At 35.6% G+C, this 16,002-nt stretch overlaps 2 protein-coding genes across 2 annotated transcripts in view; both read left to right on the top strand.

Annotated features, from left to right (window-relative positions):
• LOC128991530 (PAX3- and PAX7-binding protein 1-like) overlaps nucleotides 1-14,538 on the top strand; it is a 47,304-nt gene extending 32,766 nt beyond the window's left edge. The window contains exons 15-16 of the mRNA XM_054414494.1: nucleotides 13,181-13,302; nucleotides 14,316-14,538. Of these exons, the coding sequence (XP_054270469.1) occupies nucleotides 13,181-13,302; nucleotides 14,316-14,361 (168 nt within the window). The 3' untranslated portion in view covers nucleotides 14,362-14,538. The remainder of the gene's footprint in view (nucleotides 1-13,180; nucleotides 13,303-14,315) is intronic.
• LOC128991531 (uncharacterized) lies at nucleotides 7,995-12,083 on the top strand. The gene is made up of 2 exons (XM_054414495.1): nucleotides 7,995-8,169; nucleotides 11,752-12,083. Exons 1-2 carry the CDS (start codon nucleotides 8,164-8,166, stop codon nucleotides 12,073-12,075), a joined length of 330 nt encoding a protein of 109 aa, XP_054270470.1. The 5' UTR covers nucleotides 7,995-8,163; the 3' UTR covers nucleotides 12,076-12,083.
• Nucleotides 14,539-16,002: the final 1,464 nt, after the last annotated feature.

The raw sequence follows: 16,002 nt of genomic DNA, 5'->3' as shown, positions 1-16,002 counted from the left end.
GTGATCTTGGTACAGATTTTTATAATAAAGAATTTAAATCCTTAATGCAACGTTTTGCGATAAATCATTTCAGTACATTCACCCATTTGAAGGCCTCTGTGGTAGAAAGGCTGAATAAAACGATTAAAAATTGGATGTATAAGGAATTTGCTGTACAGGGAGATTATAGGTGGCTAGACATGCTTCCTCGTTTAATTTCCATGTACAATTCAAGGCTACATCGGACAACAGGCATGAGACCACGAGATGTTACATCGTTTCACGAGAGGGCATTGGTGAGGAAATTAAATCAAAACAAGGTACAAGGGATTCCAAAGCTAAGAGTCAATGATAAAGTCAGGGTTTCTAAGTATAAAACTTTGTTTGAAAAAGGTTACACCCCAAACTGGAGTACTGAATTATTTAAAATCATACGAGTGCGAAAATCTGTCCCACCAGTGTACTACCTGCAAGATGAAGAAGGGGACATTATCAAAGGGACATTTTACGAACCAGAATTACAAAAGACAAATTACCCAGATACGTATTTGGTTGAAAAGGTTATAAAGCGCAAAGGAAACAAGATTTATGTCAAATGGCTTGGGTTTCCCTCACGCTACAACTCGTGGGCTTAAATAGTATATTAACCTGTTTCTCCCATCATTCTGGATTAGATCTTGTTATTGTAAACATATATTGTACAAGCTATGATTAGAAGACACATTATAGATAAGTTTGGACATGCTTTGTATCAAGAACAGAAGCATCACTTATCTGATGACGAAGATGATGCATATGTGATAAGTGAAGATGGATCAAAGAGGTTTAGAGCTGCAGTGGAACCTGACGTATCACGACAAAAGGTGTCTAAAGGCTATTTAAATCGTTTCTATGTGAACAAAGACGATTTGAATGAGGTGGAAGGAAAGTTAAAGACCTTTGTTGTTAGCCTCAAAGAGGCCCAGCAAGCAGTTAAGGATGTAAAACAATCAATAGTCTCCATAGAGGGTTCTATCAAGACCGAGCTAAAAGACATAAAGGAGAATCAGTTATCCTATCACGATAGACTAAACAACTTAGAAGAATCAGATGGGAAATCATCACAATTAATTGCTTCCTTGGATAACAAACTAATAAAGCTAGTTGAATCAGACGAGAAAACGTCTGCATCTTTATTATCTTTGGATGATAAGCTCAAGAAGCTGAAAGACTCGGATGAGAAAACGTCTACACATTTGTTATCTTTGGATAGAAATGTCAAAAAGCTGTTTGAATCAGATGAGAAAACGTCTGCATCTTTAGTATCTTTGGGTGATAAGCTCAATAAGCTACAAGACTCGGATGAGAAAGTTTCTACATCTTTGATGTCTTTGGATAAAAGATTCAAGAAGCTACATGATTCAGACGGGAAACAATCTAAATCGCTAGTATCCTTAGATGGAGAGGTAAAGAAGCTGCAAGAATCAGATGAGAAAACATCAAAATTATTAAGGACCATTGATGAAAGGCTAAACACGTTGGATAAATCAGATGCCGAAACTTTAAAATTTTTTGCAACTATTGATAGAAAGCTCACTGCATTACTTACGACAACAGGATTATCTATCTCTTAAAATTTCTAGCATGTATAAATAAATGGAAACCTGTCTAGACTTGTTGTCAAAGCCTTCTTTATACAACAACGTTATGTAATCGCAAAAAAGAAAGAGATCCTAGAGGTTCAATGGATTTGTCCTTGGCGCTCAGCATCCGCCTCGTAAGGTCAATGATCGTACTAAGACCTGTCCAGACCTGCAAATACACTGCATATAAAACCTAGAACTGGTTTGCTGGTTCAGTCAGTATGAACGCGTCAGTGAAGCGGTCAGCACCAGTTCCACGTAAAGATCTATCGCGAGTGAAACGCAAACGTACTAAAGCTCCTCCTATACCCCCAGTGCATAACGTAATATACTCCGATGTAAATACTATGGACATTGACCAGCTTCTTGCATCTCTAACTGGTGAGACTCTACAAGACGTATCTGATTCTGTACACACAACAGCGGGTGCAAGTGCGATCCAAGCGAATTACTATACCCGCGAGTGTTCAACAGTTTGCAGTGAAAATGGTAATGCAGTGGAAGAGGATGAGGATTACGATTCAAAGGAAGTGGAAGAGTATCGACCGGAACAGCCGTCAATCGTACAACAGAAAATACCAGCCCACTCCAATTCGGCAAAATCTGGCACACGCGCCAGGTCGAGCCAGGTTTTTCGTCAGAAAGGTCATCAAGAAAAACTTCATGCCTCGATTTTGCCATCACTGTCATCACAACTGCCACCACCGCCGCCGCCACCACCACCACCACCTCAACGTTCGCAACAACTATTATCAAATACATCAGCACCTAAGCTATCTACGTCGCCGACCACACTATCGACTTCACCTCCAGTGTCATACGTGTGTTCTTCTTCGACGTCTACTTCAACACCTGTGATGACAACATCTGTGGTGAGTCACTCTCATAGTTCACACAAAGCAGCTGTGCGTTCTAACCAGCAGTCTAACTCATGGGAACCACGTCTTTTACTCAGACAGATTTACAAAGTTGCAAGCCAGGCTCATGCGGTTGTTGGTCTTGATTCTATTAAAGACTTTTCTCCTTCTATTTGTTTAGTGAATAATGAAACCTCAATTGAATTGACATTTGAAGATCTTTTAAGTCTGCAAAGCTCTACAGTTCACCACTCTGTCAACAACTTTTACTCCAATGAAACTCCATTCAATCCATTCTATCTACATACAGTCATATTGGAACCCAGACCAAATGGATTAGTATCATTTTGTAACTATCGTCTGAGAAATAAGCCAGTTAATCACAATTTGAATTCTGTTACGCTTTCGAGAGCTTCTAGTGAATCTGATATTATTCGACAGACTCCCAGAGTGGTTCTACAAAATGATGGATGGATTTCTTTAAAACGCTTGTTCCCATCCCTTGAAAGCTACTTTAATATCCTACTTGAAATAAACCCAACTGTGCAGTTTCTGATCTCTCGTTACACACGATATTTTACCAAACACTATAAGGTAATGGCCTTGCTTTCTTCAAACACTACAAATGACTTGACTTCAATGACTTTGGATAAACAACTCGTTCGACACATTACAAGTGATTTGCCACGTTTACTTTCTGACTTGAATGAAAGGAGGTTGCCTGCAGAGACTCAAGATTTTTGGTATGAACGGACTGCACTCAGGACATCAATGATGCCGTGGATAGACAGTGAGGTACGCCGCTTTTGTGCAGCAAACATTACCGAAGCTGTGATGGAGAACTTAAAATACTTGTCAAAATGGTAAAGAGAAAATTGCTGTATTCAATGTATCTTATGGTAATATATTTGTATTACAAACTTTGATTTTCTTTATTTTTTTACCCTTTCCTTCAGCTAAGCTAGCAACAACACAGTAGAGGATTGACTTTACTTTTCTTAGCATACATAGCAATAATACTTTTTAAAGTAATTTTTCAGAGGGTGTTTGGAAAACTTTTAAATAATGGGTTTAGCAACAAACAAAGTAGTCAAGTTTAACATAAGTTTATTTGAAAGATAAATGCTATATAGATAACACCAACATAACAGATAACCATAAACATTTTAGATGTGTTTATTATATACAACTCTAGCATTACATAAATGTGTTAAGATTAGTAAACATGTAATAGTAAAACAAATATAGATAGAAAAAGGTTGTTAGTACATTACAAAATATTCATGAAATGTGCACAATAATATACATGTGTTAAATATCATAATGCTAAGCATTATCTTACTTTGTTATATCATGTTATTAAGTTATATTTTAGCTATATACTACTAGAATTCAGTTCTCAAGTAGATAACAACTCTTATAGAATATAGACAACAAAAAGGCATGAGTTCATCAAATTATTTTACATTAGCTAGGGTTTACAATAAAACATAATATATAAACAGAAACGCAAAACAAACAAAGTAAACGTGTAATTGTATGGTTAAAAAAAAACAAAACTTGACCAACAGCCTCATTGTTCAAATATGCTGGACTAGCGTATGTCACTCTCTATATGGATCATAAAGTTCTGTACGGTTAAACATTGTCACTGGAGATGCGGGGCTGTCTTCATCACTATCATGTAACATGTTGTTATTGTCTCTACAGTCAAAGTAGTTTAGAAATGTAAACAATGGTCGAAATACACAGTAGTCACACCAGTTATTTTCTTGTTTAACCACTGCATCAATTAGCCTGTTAGAGTTAACTTCAAAATGCTGTACAACATGTACAAATGCCAACCCCTTTTCGTGCCAATAACTTTGATAATCAATATCATTATCGTCTTTTAGTGTAAAAAGGTTAAAAAAGCAGCCTCGACAATACTTCATAGGACGTTCTGTTTGTATTGTTTCATAGTAGTCCACATTTATATGACAATTATTACCATAGTAATTTCGACTCCAAAACTCTGGTTCTTCCAGAGGATGGTTCATGAGCATGACAAACTGATAACTATCAATTTGCATAAAGTCGATATCTCTAAACTCATAACTTTTTATTAAATCTCTGTTGACTGTTGTAGTTTTTATCCAAGTCCGTTTAATAGAGCTTCTCAACTCTGTGTGCATGAGGGAAGGGAGTATCGAAAACATTTCGATATCCTCGATTCTTTCATATTCTTTTTCATATGGAATAGTACGGGCAACGGCATCCATGCTCAATGAATACAACATTCTGACTACTCCTAAAGAGTGCTGATCAACCATCGAGCTAAGACTGACTAGAATCATATTCTGACGATCCTCCATCGTCATTTTGACGAGCTCGATAATGCCCATACGCCAAAGTTCTAATTTTGTCCTGCAACACTATGCGTTTGTTATCATTGGCTGACAGAGAGAGTTTATCAACTGTTCTAGAGGTGAGTTGAAATGTCTTGCTTCTTATCTGGTTAAATGTCGCTCTGTACTGTTTATCTTCAAACAGTGCCTTCTTGTAGTGATCAAATGAAATTTTGTTTTCGACATAGCGTTTGCTTATTCCCTTACACTTTTTCTTTGCCGTTGTCTGTTGGCTGGAGTTGAACCTGTAGCAGTACATTTTACAACGCAATCCTACGTACTCAAATAGCTGTCTTCCTTTGCATTCATCCTTAAATGTGCCTATTTGAGGAATCGCTCCTTCCAGCCACAGCTCATGCTCCTTGGGATAGCATGACCTATCCAGTACATCTCCCAATCTTTCCTTCAATTCATTATTTAGGTTTAACTTGGTAATTATGGTATATAATAGAGAATCAGTATCAGAATAGTTAACATACACTTCAAAGTCTGGCGGAGCTAGTTTTTTCTTCATAACCATATAATGAAACCAGTTCATATGAACTTTTGCTTTGTCGAGAACTACTGAACCAACATAGACTGGCTTGTTTAATACTACCTTTTGTCTTCTTAAATGTACCGCGATCACACCATCAGCGATAATGCTTCTGTCAACAAATCTTGCTTGACGTGACAGCTTCTGGAACGCTTCATCAGAAGTTACTATTCTAATATCTACACGATTGCGCACGTTTTCTAACGTCTTTCCAAACACACTATTATTCATAAACTTGTAGAAATTTTTGGAAAACTCATTCGTAGATTCAGCTCTTAACGTGGTGTTTTTGTCGATGAACTTTTCCATCCACGGCGACTGGGAGAATCGCAACGCTCTGTGAACTTTTGTAATTTTCAAGCCTAGTTTGACTGCCTGCTGGAACACTGTATAGTGAGCGATATAGTGTTTTTTATCTTCAAGCGTAGCAAGTAGTTTTCCCTGATTATCCACATCTTTTTGTTCTGGTAAAATGGGGAAGTCGTTCATTAGATCGTGCAAGTGCTCTGGCACTGTGACATCACATTCTAGTAAAAGTCCATACGGCGAATCTTCAGGTAAGTTTGACCAATTAAGATCATCAACATCATTTACAAACTCAAAATTTCCAGTTGGAAGGTGTTTTTTCATTTGGCTTCCATACAAGTTTATGCAGTCCAAATACAACATATATTTGGTTTCTTTGTTTGGATCATAGTCTTCGCTGTTCTCTAAAAGTGGGTTGTTGGCTTTTTCATAGCGGTGGCAGCATTGTACCAAACCGCCTCTAATCGCACTTTCAAACATTAAGAAATGGTCATAGTTCGTCAACAATTCCAAAGTTACACCAGTCATACGTAGCATACTCTGCCATGCTAGACCTGGCGCTGTAAATGAATGACAACAGTCAATGTTATAGGTGGCTACACAGTTTTTGCGAAAGCATTGAATTATGTCCATTAAAAGACAAACATCCAATAACAGATAAAAATCATGGTATTGTCCAACATTTTTCATTTTCATTGTATTCCAAGTGTGTTGGGCATGTTGATATTCTGCATCCGTAACTTCCGAGTCATTGAGGGCATTGTAAAAGCTTTCACGTGGTGGCAGTGCTTCCTCACTGAATACAGCAAAGTCTTTTACATAATCATAGGGATAAATCCCTTTTCTTTGAATCAACTCCACATGCTGTTCTGGCACAAGCTTGGATGACTCTACGAGTTCCGACGGTGTGAGATACGAAGCGAGATTCGCAAGGCTGTCCGCCATTAGGCGAAATGAATCCAAAAACCTAAGCCACATCCTCCCAATCTTTATCGATATACTGATGAATCTTTCTGAATTACTAGGGATCACTTTTATTTCGCTGTTGGGTAATACTGCCAAGTTCTTAATAATGAATGCTTCGTCGTATGAAGAAAGGTTGTGAAAGTATATTGGTATGAAGTTTGGAAGTTGACAGCGGGTGTTACACAACGAGCACAAGGTATAACGAAACTGACCTGTTATATGGTCGTGGTCCCGGCATTTCCTTGACTGAACCAATGTCTCATCAAATGCTATTTCACACAGCTCGCAGTTTGTCGCTTCATCATGCTGTTTCTGTTGTTCATCATTTAATGCAATCATACTCACATTTTTAGTGTACAGCTTTTCCACTTTTACAGCTAGCTCCTGCATTTGTAAAAGGAATTCTTTTGCAGCCGATTCCGATCTGTGTATGTAGGGTGAGGTGTTTATCTCAGCTTCCTCTAACAGCTCTTTGGGAAGGTTACTTGCTACGATATAAGCAAACGAGTTCGCCTCGTGCCGTTGATAGGCATTGTCTGTCGAGGGAACTGGATATAGTGTTGATTCGAAGTCAGCTGTGACTACAATTGGTACTTCAATTTGCATCTCGTAGCTAACAAATCTAAGTTTGCTTTTATGCTGCTCCGGCAAAATCACTTCACTTGGTTTTGATTTTCCACAGAGCATTAAATGTTCACTCAACCAGTGCTGAGGTGTCGGAACACAGCGCCTGTTTTCTTTAAAGGTGCTACACCTTTTACAGATTGTAATTTTGTTGCTGCCTTTTGTAATTTGTGGCTGCATAAGCTTTGTGAAATTCAATATTAACGTAAAATGAGCCTCTCCTTCATCATTTCTAACGAGAAGGAGATCAAAATGGTCTTGCTGCTCATCAACTATCCTGAGTGGTGTAATATGGGCATTTTCGTCCAGTTCGAAGATGTTTACGCTAGTGTTGATGTTTTGTTTTTCAAATTTTTTCATTTGTGAAATGGGCGTTGGAAATGAAATACCATCAAAGTTGTAATGTGTTTCACACTCCCTAAAGCTATGCTCAGTAAGCACTGAGTCATAACGTATATTAGGTAGACTTTTGGCTAATATACAATACATGAAACAACAATCATTGCTGTTTTTTACATTTAAAATGCATTTCCTTTTAGCAATTTTTGGGGGCAGTGGCAGATAGCCACTTCCAGCAGGCAATGCATATGAAAATTTGCTTAGTCTAAGTGTGAGGCTCTTTACCTCATGCAAAGTCCATCCACTGCCTTTCGCCTGCGCTTCAGACTCCTCACGAAGCAGTTTGCTGGCGTCCTTCTTCAGCAGCTCTTGTAGCTCATCACAGGCGCTGTGTATAAGCCTCGACGTGGTCTTGAAGTTCATAAGTTCGCAATGTCCTTCAGGATGGCAGTAGACGGCCTCCAGTACGACGTTGTACTTGAGGGATTTGGTGACACGCAGCTCATCTTGTAGTATATCGAGCACCACTTCGTTAGCAGCTTCAATAAATGGCGGTAGGTCCTTGTAGAGGTTTTCATTATTTTCTATAACATAGTCTTTGGCTGATTGAAGACCTTTTTTTAAATACCACGTCAGCCTTGTTGTTGAACTTGTATGTGATGATGGACTTGACAATACACTAGTCACAGGACGCTTAGTCACCTTTGGAGGTGGTAGTTTTCTTTTCAAGCCACTGCCACTGGGTACTGCTTTAATTTGCTGTGGAGGTGTCTGAATTGCTGCCTCGTGTGTCTCTCGTCTGTTGTCATTGTTGCTCGCTACTGCTGATGTGAAGTAGTCGTTCAACGCCAAACACATTTGCTGGTGACGGCTCCTTGCGGATGCACTAAGGAAGTAGGCTTCTCGACAGATGGCACATTGTAGATACATCTAAAACATTAATTTCAAACATTAAGTACATTGCTCATGGTCTGCTATAGTTCTATTATATTTGGTTTGAGATTGTTTACGTTAAGTTTTAGAAAAAATACATTAATTTTTAGCACTTACCTATTTTATTATTTTAATTTAAGTTTTATTGCCTATGTTATCATGTTCAGCATGAGATTTCACAATTCAGATTCTTTAAGCTCATATTACACGCATTTTGTCTTTAGTTGTGTGGATTTCTTGCAACAATGAATGTTGCTTATATAGCTGCATGGTTTAGTGTAGTTTTTGCTAGGACAATATGAGGTATTAAGGGGCTCTTTACATTCGACTATATTAAGTTGTAAGCTCTCAAATAATAGTTTACTAAACGTAGTACCAAGAAGATATAAAACTGACAGGGCTTTCTACTTACATTGTTGTAGAAGTTTTCACAGCTAGACTGCTCATTGAAGGTTTAACATCTAAGCGGAACTTTGCAAGACGGCACGTGGGGAATGACTGCTCACTTCTAGCGCTGTAAATGTAAAAATAAAGTGTCAGTTGTCATATATAGTAGTTTCGTCAATACCAAAAATAAAGCATACTCCTTCCTAAGTAGATTTTTCATCATTATATAACAACTGAAGCTAGTTTTTTGTTAGTTCTATCCACTGCATAGATCGTCAAATCAAAATCAAAATATCTTTATTCACCATCCATACTTGATTAGTGTCAATATGTTATATTTAAAACGTTTGTGATATAAGCTTAAAATATAATCACACAAAATTTATATTAACAATATCGAAATACCGAACAAAACTTAAGTTACAAAGTTTAGTTTTAAGCATTCGTGTTTTTCTTTACAATTTTTTTTCTTGCCAATTTAATAATTTTAAACTTTGTTAATGCGAATAAAGTGATTTTTTCATAGCCAATAATGCATTCACTAGTTATCTAGCCTAACAATAATGCGGAAATCATAGAATTACACATCACATGGTAGAGAGATGGTTGTGTCTGCACTAGCAAACAGAGACAGCACTCAAGAGTTAGACACAAAGAACGAGCTTTAAAGTTGCTTAATCTATGCATATACTAAGCTACAGCTCTAAAGACAAAATCTACACTCATTTCTAAGCATGATTTATTTATTTATTTTTCTTATTTTGCTAGCTTAACTTATGACAAAAAAAATGCGTATATGCAAGTTTTTCTAAAATAATCCTACATGCTTGCTAAGTTCATAATACCTAATGATTTTTCTTTCTGATAGATATTAATTCGTTTTTTTTTTTTTAGTACGTTTTCTTTCAAAACATTGTAGTATAGAAGTGTTCTTAATTTTTTCTATAGGGTATATAGGTTAAAAATCATTTATTAAGTAATAAAGACTAAATAGTGAACATATATATTTTAATAGATATATAGTTAAAAGAAATATTTATTGACTTTTATTTATGTACCTACATCCCTAGTCACTAGGGTACTTTATATTTAATAGCTAGTTATTTGAACAAGGAAGAACCCTTAACCCTTGGCTAGCGTCATGATTTGTCCAGTAAGAACAATATTAAATGCAAACACACACTAGCGGATTATTTATTTCTTTTTACACAAACTAGTTCTTGGTGACATTTGAAATAGAATGTTTGTATTGATTTGAGAGAAGAATATTTCAAATTGTATATAGTATTGATTAAGTGTATATTCAACATATAATCATGCGATAGCCAGAGATTGTATAATTAATCTATATTAATCGTATTATTAGAAGTTTATTTAGTCATATTTATTTATTGAATATATAATTGGTTTTTAAAGATCAACGTATTTCTAATCAAACAGATTTTTAGACATCTTTTAATATTCTAGCTACATACTTCACTTCAGATTTCTAATTTAACGAGCATTACCACGTTTTACAACACTCAGATTTGACATTAAATAATTGTAAATAATTTTGTAAGTTTTGAGTCTAGCTATTTAACGTTGCTCTTATGGTAAGGAGAGCAAGGAGTTATAGGAAAAGCTTAAATCTAATGGTCTTTTTAAAATCCTAGCAACTATATTGCAAACTACGCTATGTTTGTACTTACAACTATGGAGAAGATGTTCTGGCATCACACAAGCGTAGACGACTTCGACTGATGCACGTACTGGCCCAGACGCACAAACTGGCCGAGGTGCACGAGTTACTCACAATGCAAGCTGGAGTCGAATACAACTTTGCAGTGCCAATGGGCTGCTTTTATACAGTTTGTGTGAGGTCAGTGATTGTGCGGAGCCAGGATTGCTTATAAGCGGCATAAGCGTACATGGCTGCACAGTTCTCTGCACGCAACCGAACAGGTATGTCTCGTGTGCTTATGCATTAACTGTGAGAATAATCTTACTTATATGATCTTTTAGTTTGTATATGCTTATTTAGCTTACACTTTTCTACTACTACTATAGCTCCATAATTGTATTTTCTAAGAGTGCTAGTTATATATTCTTATTTGTTGCTGTGCTGATATTTGTTTTGCGTTAATGCATAATGATGCATTACTCTCATACCCTCCACTTACTCAAGGTTTCCCCCCTTTGTCTGTCCCAATATGTGTTTTTCTCTACACTGCTGCGTTTGCTATACTGTCTTGGTACTGCCTACATGTTATACTGACTAATATTTCTACTACTTGTTATATGAAACGGTATTCCTGACACATGATACAAGATAACATTGATTACAATATATCCATATGTTGTAGTGTAACAGTTTTGCTACACATTTAGCTATTTAGAGCTATTTGTAATATGTATATAGTTGCGCTACGATAGACTGCTATGTGTATGGTATTACGCTCTACTAATCGATATATGCAGCGATATACTTGTTACAATCTGCAAACCTTACTTGTTATATTTGTATATTCTAAGTGCAACGGTTTTTCTATGCATTTAGCTGTTATTACTAAGCTGTTAAACGTTTTATATGTATCTAGTTGCCCTCCGTTGCGCTAATATTTCTATGATATTACACCTTGCGTTATATGCTGTGACATACTTGTTTCACGCAGCAATCTTCAATTGTACTATTTATGCTGTAGTGCTCCAGTTGTTTATGCATTGTCTATTAATGCTAAGCTAGTTAACTCGATAAATTTTCATTATATCAGTACTCGGTCTATAATATGGCATACTATTAGTACGACTTTTAAAACAGGATATTTTTTTTATAGATCATAATCATGGCCCTAGCAGCAAAACTCAACACCCTGGAGAAAGGACCATACCTCCCTAAGATCGACGTTTCGGCGCTTACTAACAAAGAGGGCTACTCCATTGTGGCAGGGAGGGCAGTAAACACCAAATACGGAGCGTCCATCGTCCTAGACATCCATGTGCCGGAAAAGAGTGCCGACTTCTGTATATTCTTACCGAAGCGGTTCAGCGAGGCGTTGAGTTCAGATGAACTAAAGGAGATCGCTGAGAGCAAGGCATATCGGGTTCAATACTTGGGGATGAGCGGGAACTCTCCGAATATAAAAATTTGGAAACAATAAATGTTTGATATTTGCTCACTGAATACGTATTTAGTTTATTCAGTCCTTTTTTAGTCTTAAGTACTGTATGTAGATGTAGACATGTGTATTTTACGCAAGCGTTACTTAACTTAGTGTCAGCTCTCTAGGTCAGACAGGTTGCGCTGAGTTGCATTCATGACCTAGTGCGCCGAATTGAAAGTGAATTCACTTTCTACTGCAATCACTTGTACAGCCAGCCATGACATTCACCTCGCACTTATACTCGCAACAGCGGGCTGGTAATTACAGCTCTGCTGTAACCTCTACTTGTCTGCTAACCAATACTTACATACTTCTTATATATACAGTGCTTAGTGCCTACAGTCTACACAAACTAACATACAGTTTTAACCTGCACAAGCCGTCGTCGCTCGCTCGAGGACAAATCGTCCCCTGCCCACACTCGTATACTCATTCCCAACATCGCTGTCACTTTTATTCGCCGGAGAAAAAATCAGGCAACCCTATCTACTGGTACGCAATCATGTTTAGTAACAAAAAGACACTTTGGCTCCGCTTGATAAAGAACTATTTTCATCATACTGTGGAAATAATCTTCTAAACGTTACAAAATTAGCCATATAATTTAGGCTATAAAAAAATTGTCAATAATGTTTACATTTCTGTTGTTTACAAACATTACTTAAAATATCTTGTGATTAGCAGTATTTAAAAACAAATTTTGAAGTTAGCAACAGAAAAATTGACCATATATGTTTTCTTCTGTATGATTTTGCCGATGATTTCGAGAACTAAAAACGGCTTTTTCCGGACAGTATGATGAAAACCAATTTATACTATTACCAAAATATTTTATCCTGTGAAGAATTATTTCTTGAGAATGTTGATAAAGCTTTAATTTGAAGTGTTAAATAAGGTTCTGAAAACACAACCTAATGATGACGTAGTATGTGCTAAAAATTAATGTTATTCTAGTGGATAGGCTAAATATTCATTACAATTGAATGGCCAACCACACAGCCTTTTTACATATATTTTAGAATGAAGCTAAAGCCTCTTTAAATAATCAACACTTAACTGTTGTACTAAGTATTTAATACCTAATTACCATATTGTTCGGCAGGTGGGTAGTGTACTACCGAGGGTTTGGCTGCATACTGTCAACGCACCCTCCCAACTAATGCCCTTCCTCAACCAAGTGAGAACTATCTCACTGCAACTGGACATCAATAAACCTCTTCAAAGGTAACTTGGTCACAACACAAACAAAAATTACTAAGAGGGGTGCGAGTAGCTAAACTTGCCTAGCCTGAAAGTCTTAGAGTTGTGTAACACCAAGCCAGAAAATCGAACCGAACTAATTCTTGCAGTGTTTTCACTATTGCAGAAAGTGTTTGGGAAGAATGTGTGATTAAAAATGTTCATGTCACTGGCAATTGTAGGAGACGATTGTGATTTTTCCGCAGCTGTGCTAGATCCTTGTTATTTGGTCATGTGAAGATGATCTCGATGTCACTGGAATATTGGGAAATCATCACGAGGTCTTGATAATAGCAGGATATCTTTAGAATGTCATCTCGATCATTGGCGATTAATTTTTATTTTAATAAAACTATCAATAACAACGTATTTTATGTATTTAAAATTGTAAATACAATTCCTTTCTAACAACTTTCATGCTAATATATCTTTACTTAATAGTTAGTTTCCTTCAATTCATCAATTTGATTTGAATTAGTTGAGTTATTTATTAGTAGTAAATATCATTGTATGCTTACTTAGGCCACTCTGCGACTATACCTATCTCAGGAAGTGCTGCCTTTTTTAAAACCAAAATTATATGACATTGTTGAGTTGTTTGTTTTATCACACTCTAAACTAAATTGCAATAAATTAAAGACGCTCTTAAATTTGTCTATATTTTTTTTAAATGTCACATTCCTCACGGTAGTCTTCCAGTTAAAATTGCTTGCAAGATTGTAATGCCATGAAATATATTCTTTATTGTCTTTTGAATCTTTACAAATTATCTACAAAATCATGAAACAGCTAAAGCTATAGCTTGGTCAGTTAATGATTGCAATACTCAATATAGATAACTTAAATGGGGGAGACTCATTAGACTACTCAAAAAAATACAAATGAAAAATTTAATTGTAAAAAAACTCACCCAAGCTGTAGAATGGGTTAGTGTATGTAGTGTAATGGGAATGTATTAGTGTTAACGGAGATTGTAAAAACAAATTGTTATGTTCCAGGGATGCTTATGATAAGCTGAGCGGAATTCTGAAGATTGCACCTTGACAACTGTCTTCTTGAATAGTTTTCACCAATTGAAAGAATAATATAATTTAAAAAAAAAACTGTAAATATGTACAAATTTTTAAATTATTCACAGTGTTCTATAAATGTGCATCATTCTTTTATTTTTTAGGATTTTTGTGAATAAATATATTGTAGAAATATTTTTGAATTTGGCACCTTTTTTGACCACCTCTCAACTCTGAAAAAAGGTGTTAAAAGCCTGTTCTATCAGTTTTATTTTGTGACTTTATTTTTTAAACACATAAGCTAGTAAAGACGGTGAACTTTTAATTTAACTCCTTGAGTAAGTAGGTTTTACATATCAGGAAAAGGTTATAGCAAGTCAAATTTTATAAAATATTGTGGATGGGTACTTCAAGGACATTTAATCTCTGTTTCCATAAGTCAAGTGATTTTGGTAGAATTACTACATCCATGAAACCTTTATAATTATTTTTAAACAAACCATCTGAACAACATCAGACCTTTTAACTCTGCATTTTTAGAGGTAAATGTAATGACACCATTACATAACCAAAAGAATGCCATTTGAATAAAATAAAAATGTGACAGACAGATTAATTCGAACAATTTATATCGCTATTAAAAAAAAATAATGCTGTAAACATAGGCTACTGGTAAGGGTGGTACCATGTAGGCTACAGTGTCAATGACAAAGATAACATGGAAAACATTTTGGGGATATGGGTAAATGGGGAAATCTTTTTTGAAAAGACTAACAAAACAAGGTGTCAGCGTCTAAAAAATGATAAAATGTTAACAAGAAATGTTGATTATTTCAAACTGTTATGAACAACGTGAGTAGTTCCATTAATGACATAAGCTTTTTAAACTCATAAAAAATTATGACTGTTGTTAGTTTAAAATAAATCCTGTAATACTGGTACTTTACAATCCTTTGTTTTCGAGCAACAGGTACACTAGTAAATAAAAAGGTTGAAAACATTTTATTTAAAATTTTTTTATAAGTATTTTGGTTGATGAGTGATAATAACGTGCAAAGTTTAAAATAATATGATTTTTTTTATGGTTTAAGGTCCTAAGTTAAATATATAATATCAAAAGGTTTCTGTATTGATTTTATCTGTCGTTATTTACTCCACAGTTTATTTCAATTTTCAATCAATACTGTTTATTTTGCTACGATTGTTATTTCTTGTCTTCGAGTCTTGTGTTGTTGTCCAAGTGATTATTCAATGAAGACTTGTCAGTGTGTAATTGTTCTGGACTGATTATGCAATAACCTTTTGAAATAATCATTGTGATTTTCCAACCAACATTTTTCTTCAAAAGCTCTTTCTAATAAATAAATGCCTATTGTCTTGCAAGAATTTGGAAAACTGGGGTACCTGTTCAGAAAGTAATATAGCGTTGCAATCACTTAATGTGGGATACATAGTCTACTTCAATCGTGAAACCGTAGTTTTTAGTCAACCGTGACTGCAATGAATCAATCATTTTAAAAATCTATAAAAAATATTGTGTACAAAATTTGAGTCATTCTAATTTTATAGTTTGTATTGGTGCAGACTTATTTCCTCAAAGTAGTAATGTTATTTTTCATCATGCAACCATTCTTCCAGATAAAAACCTATTGTACATATTATTTTCATTTAATTT

Source organism: Macrosteles quadrilineatus, unplaced genomic scaffold, assembly GCF_028750875.1.
Source record: "Macrosteles quadrilineatus isolate MER2022 unplaced genomic scaffold, UCM_ALF_1.0 Scaffold_4__1_contigs__length_99947679, whole genome shotgun sequence".
In the NCBI taxonomy this organism is placed as follows: Eukaryota; Metazoa; Arthropoda; class Insecta; order Hemiptera; family Cicadellidae; genus Macrosteles; species Macrosteles quadrilineatus.
The sequence above is the reverse complement of the archived record's forward strand: the minus strand, read 5'-3'. Positions and strand labels throughout refer to the sequence as shown.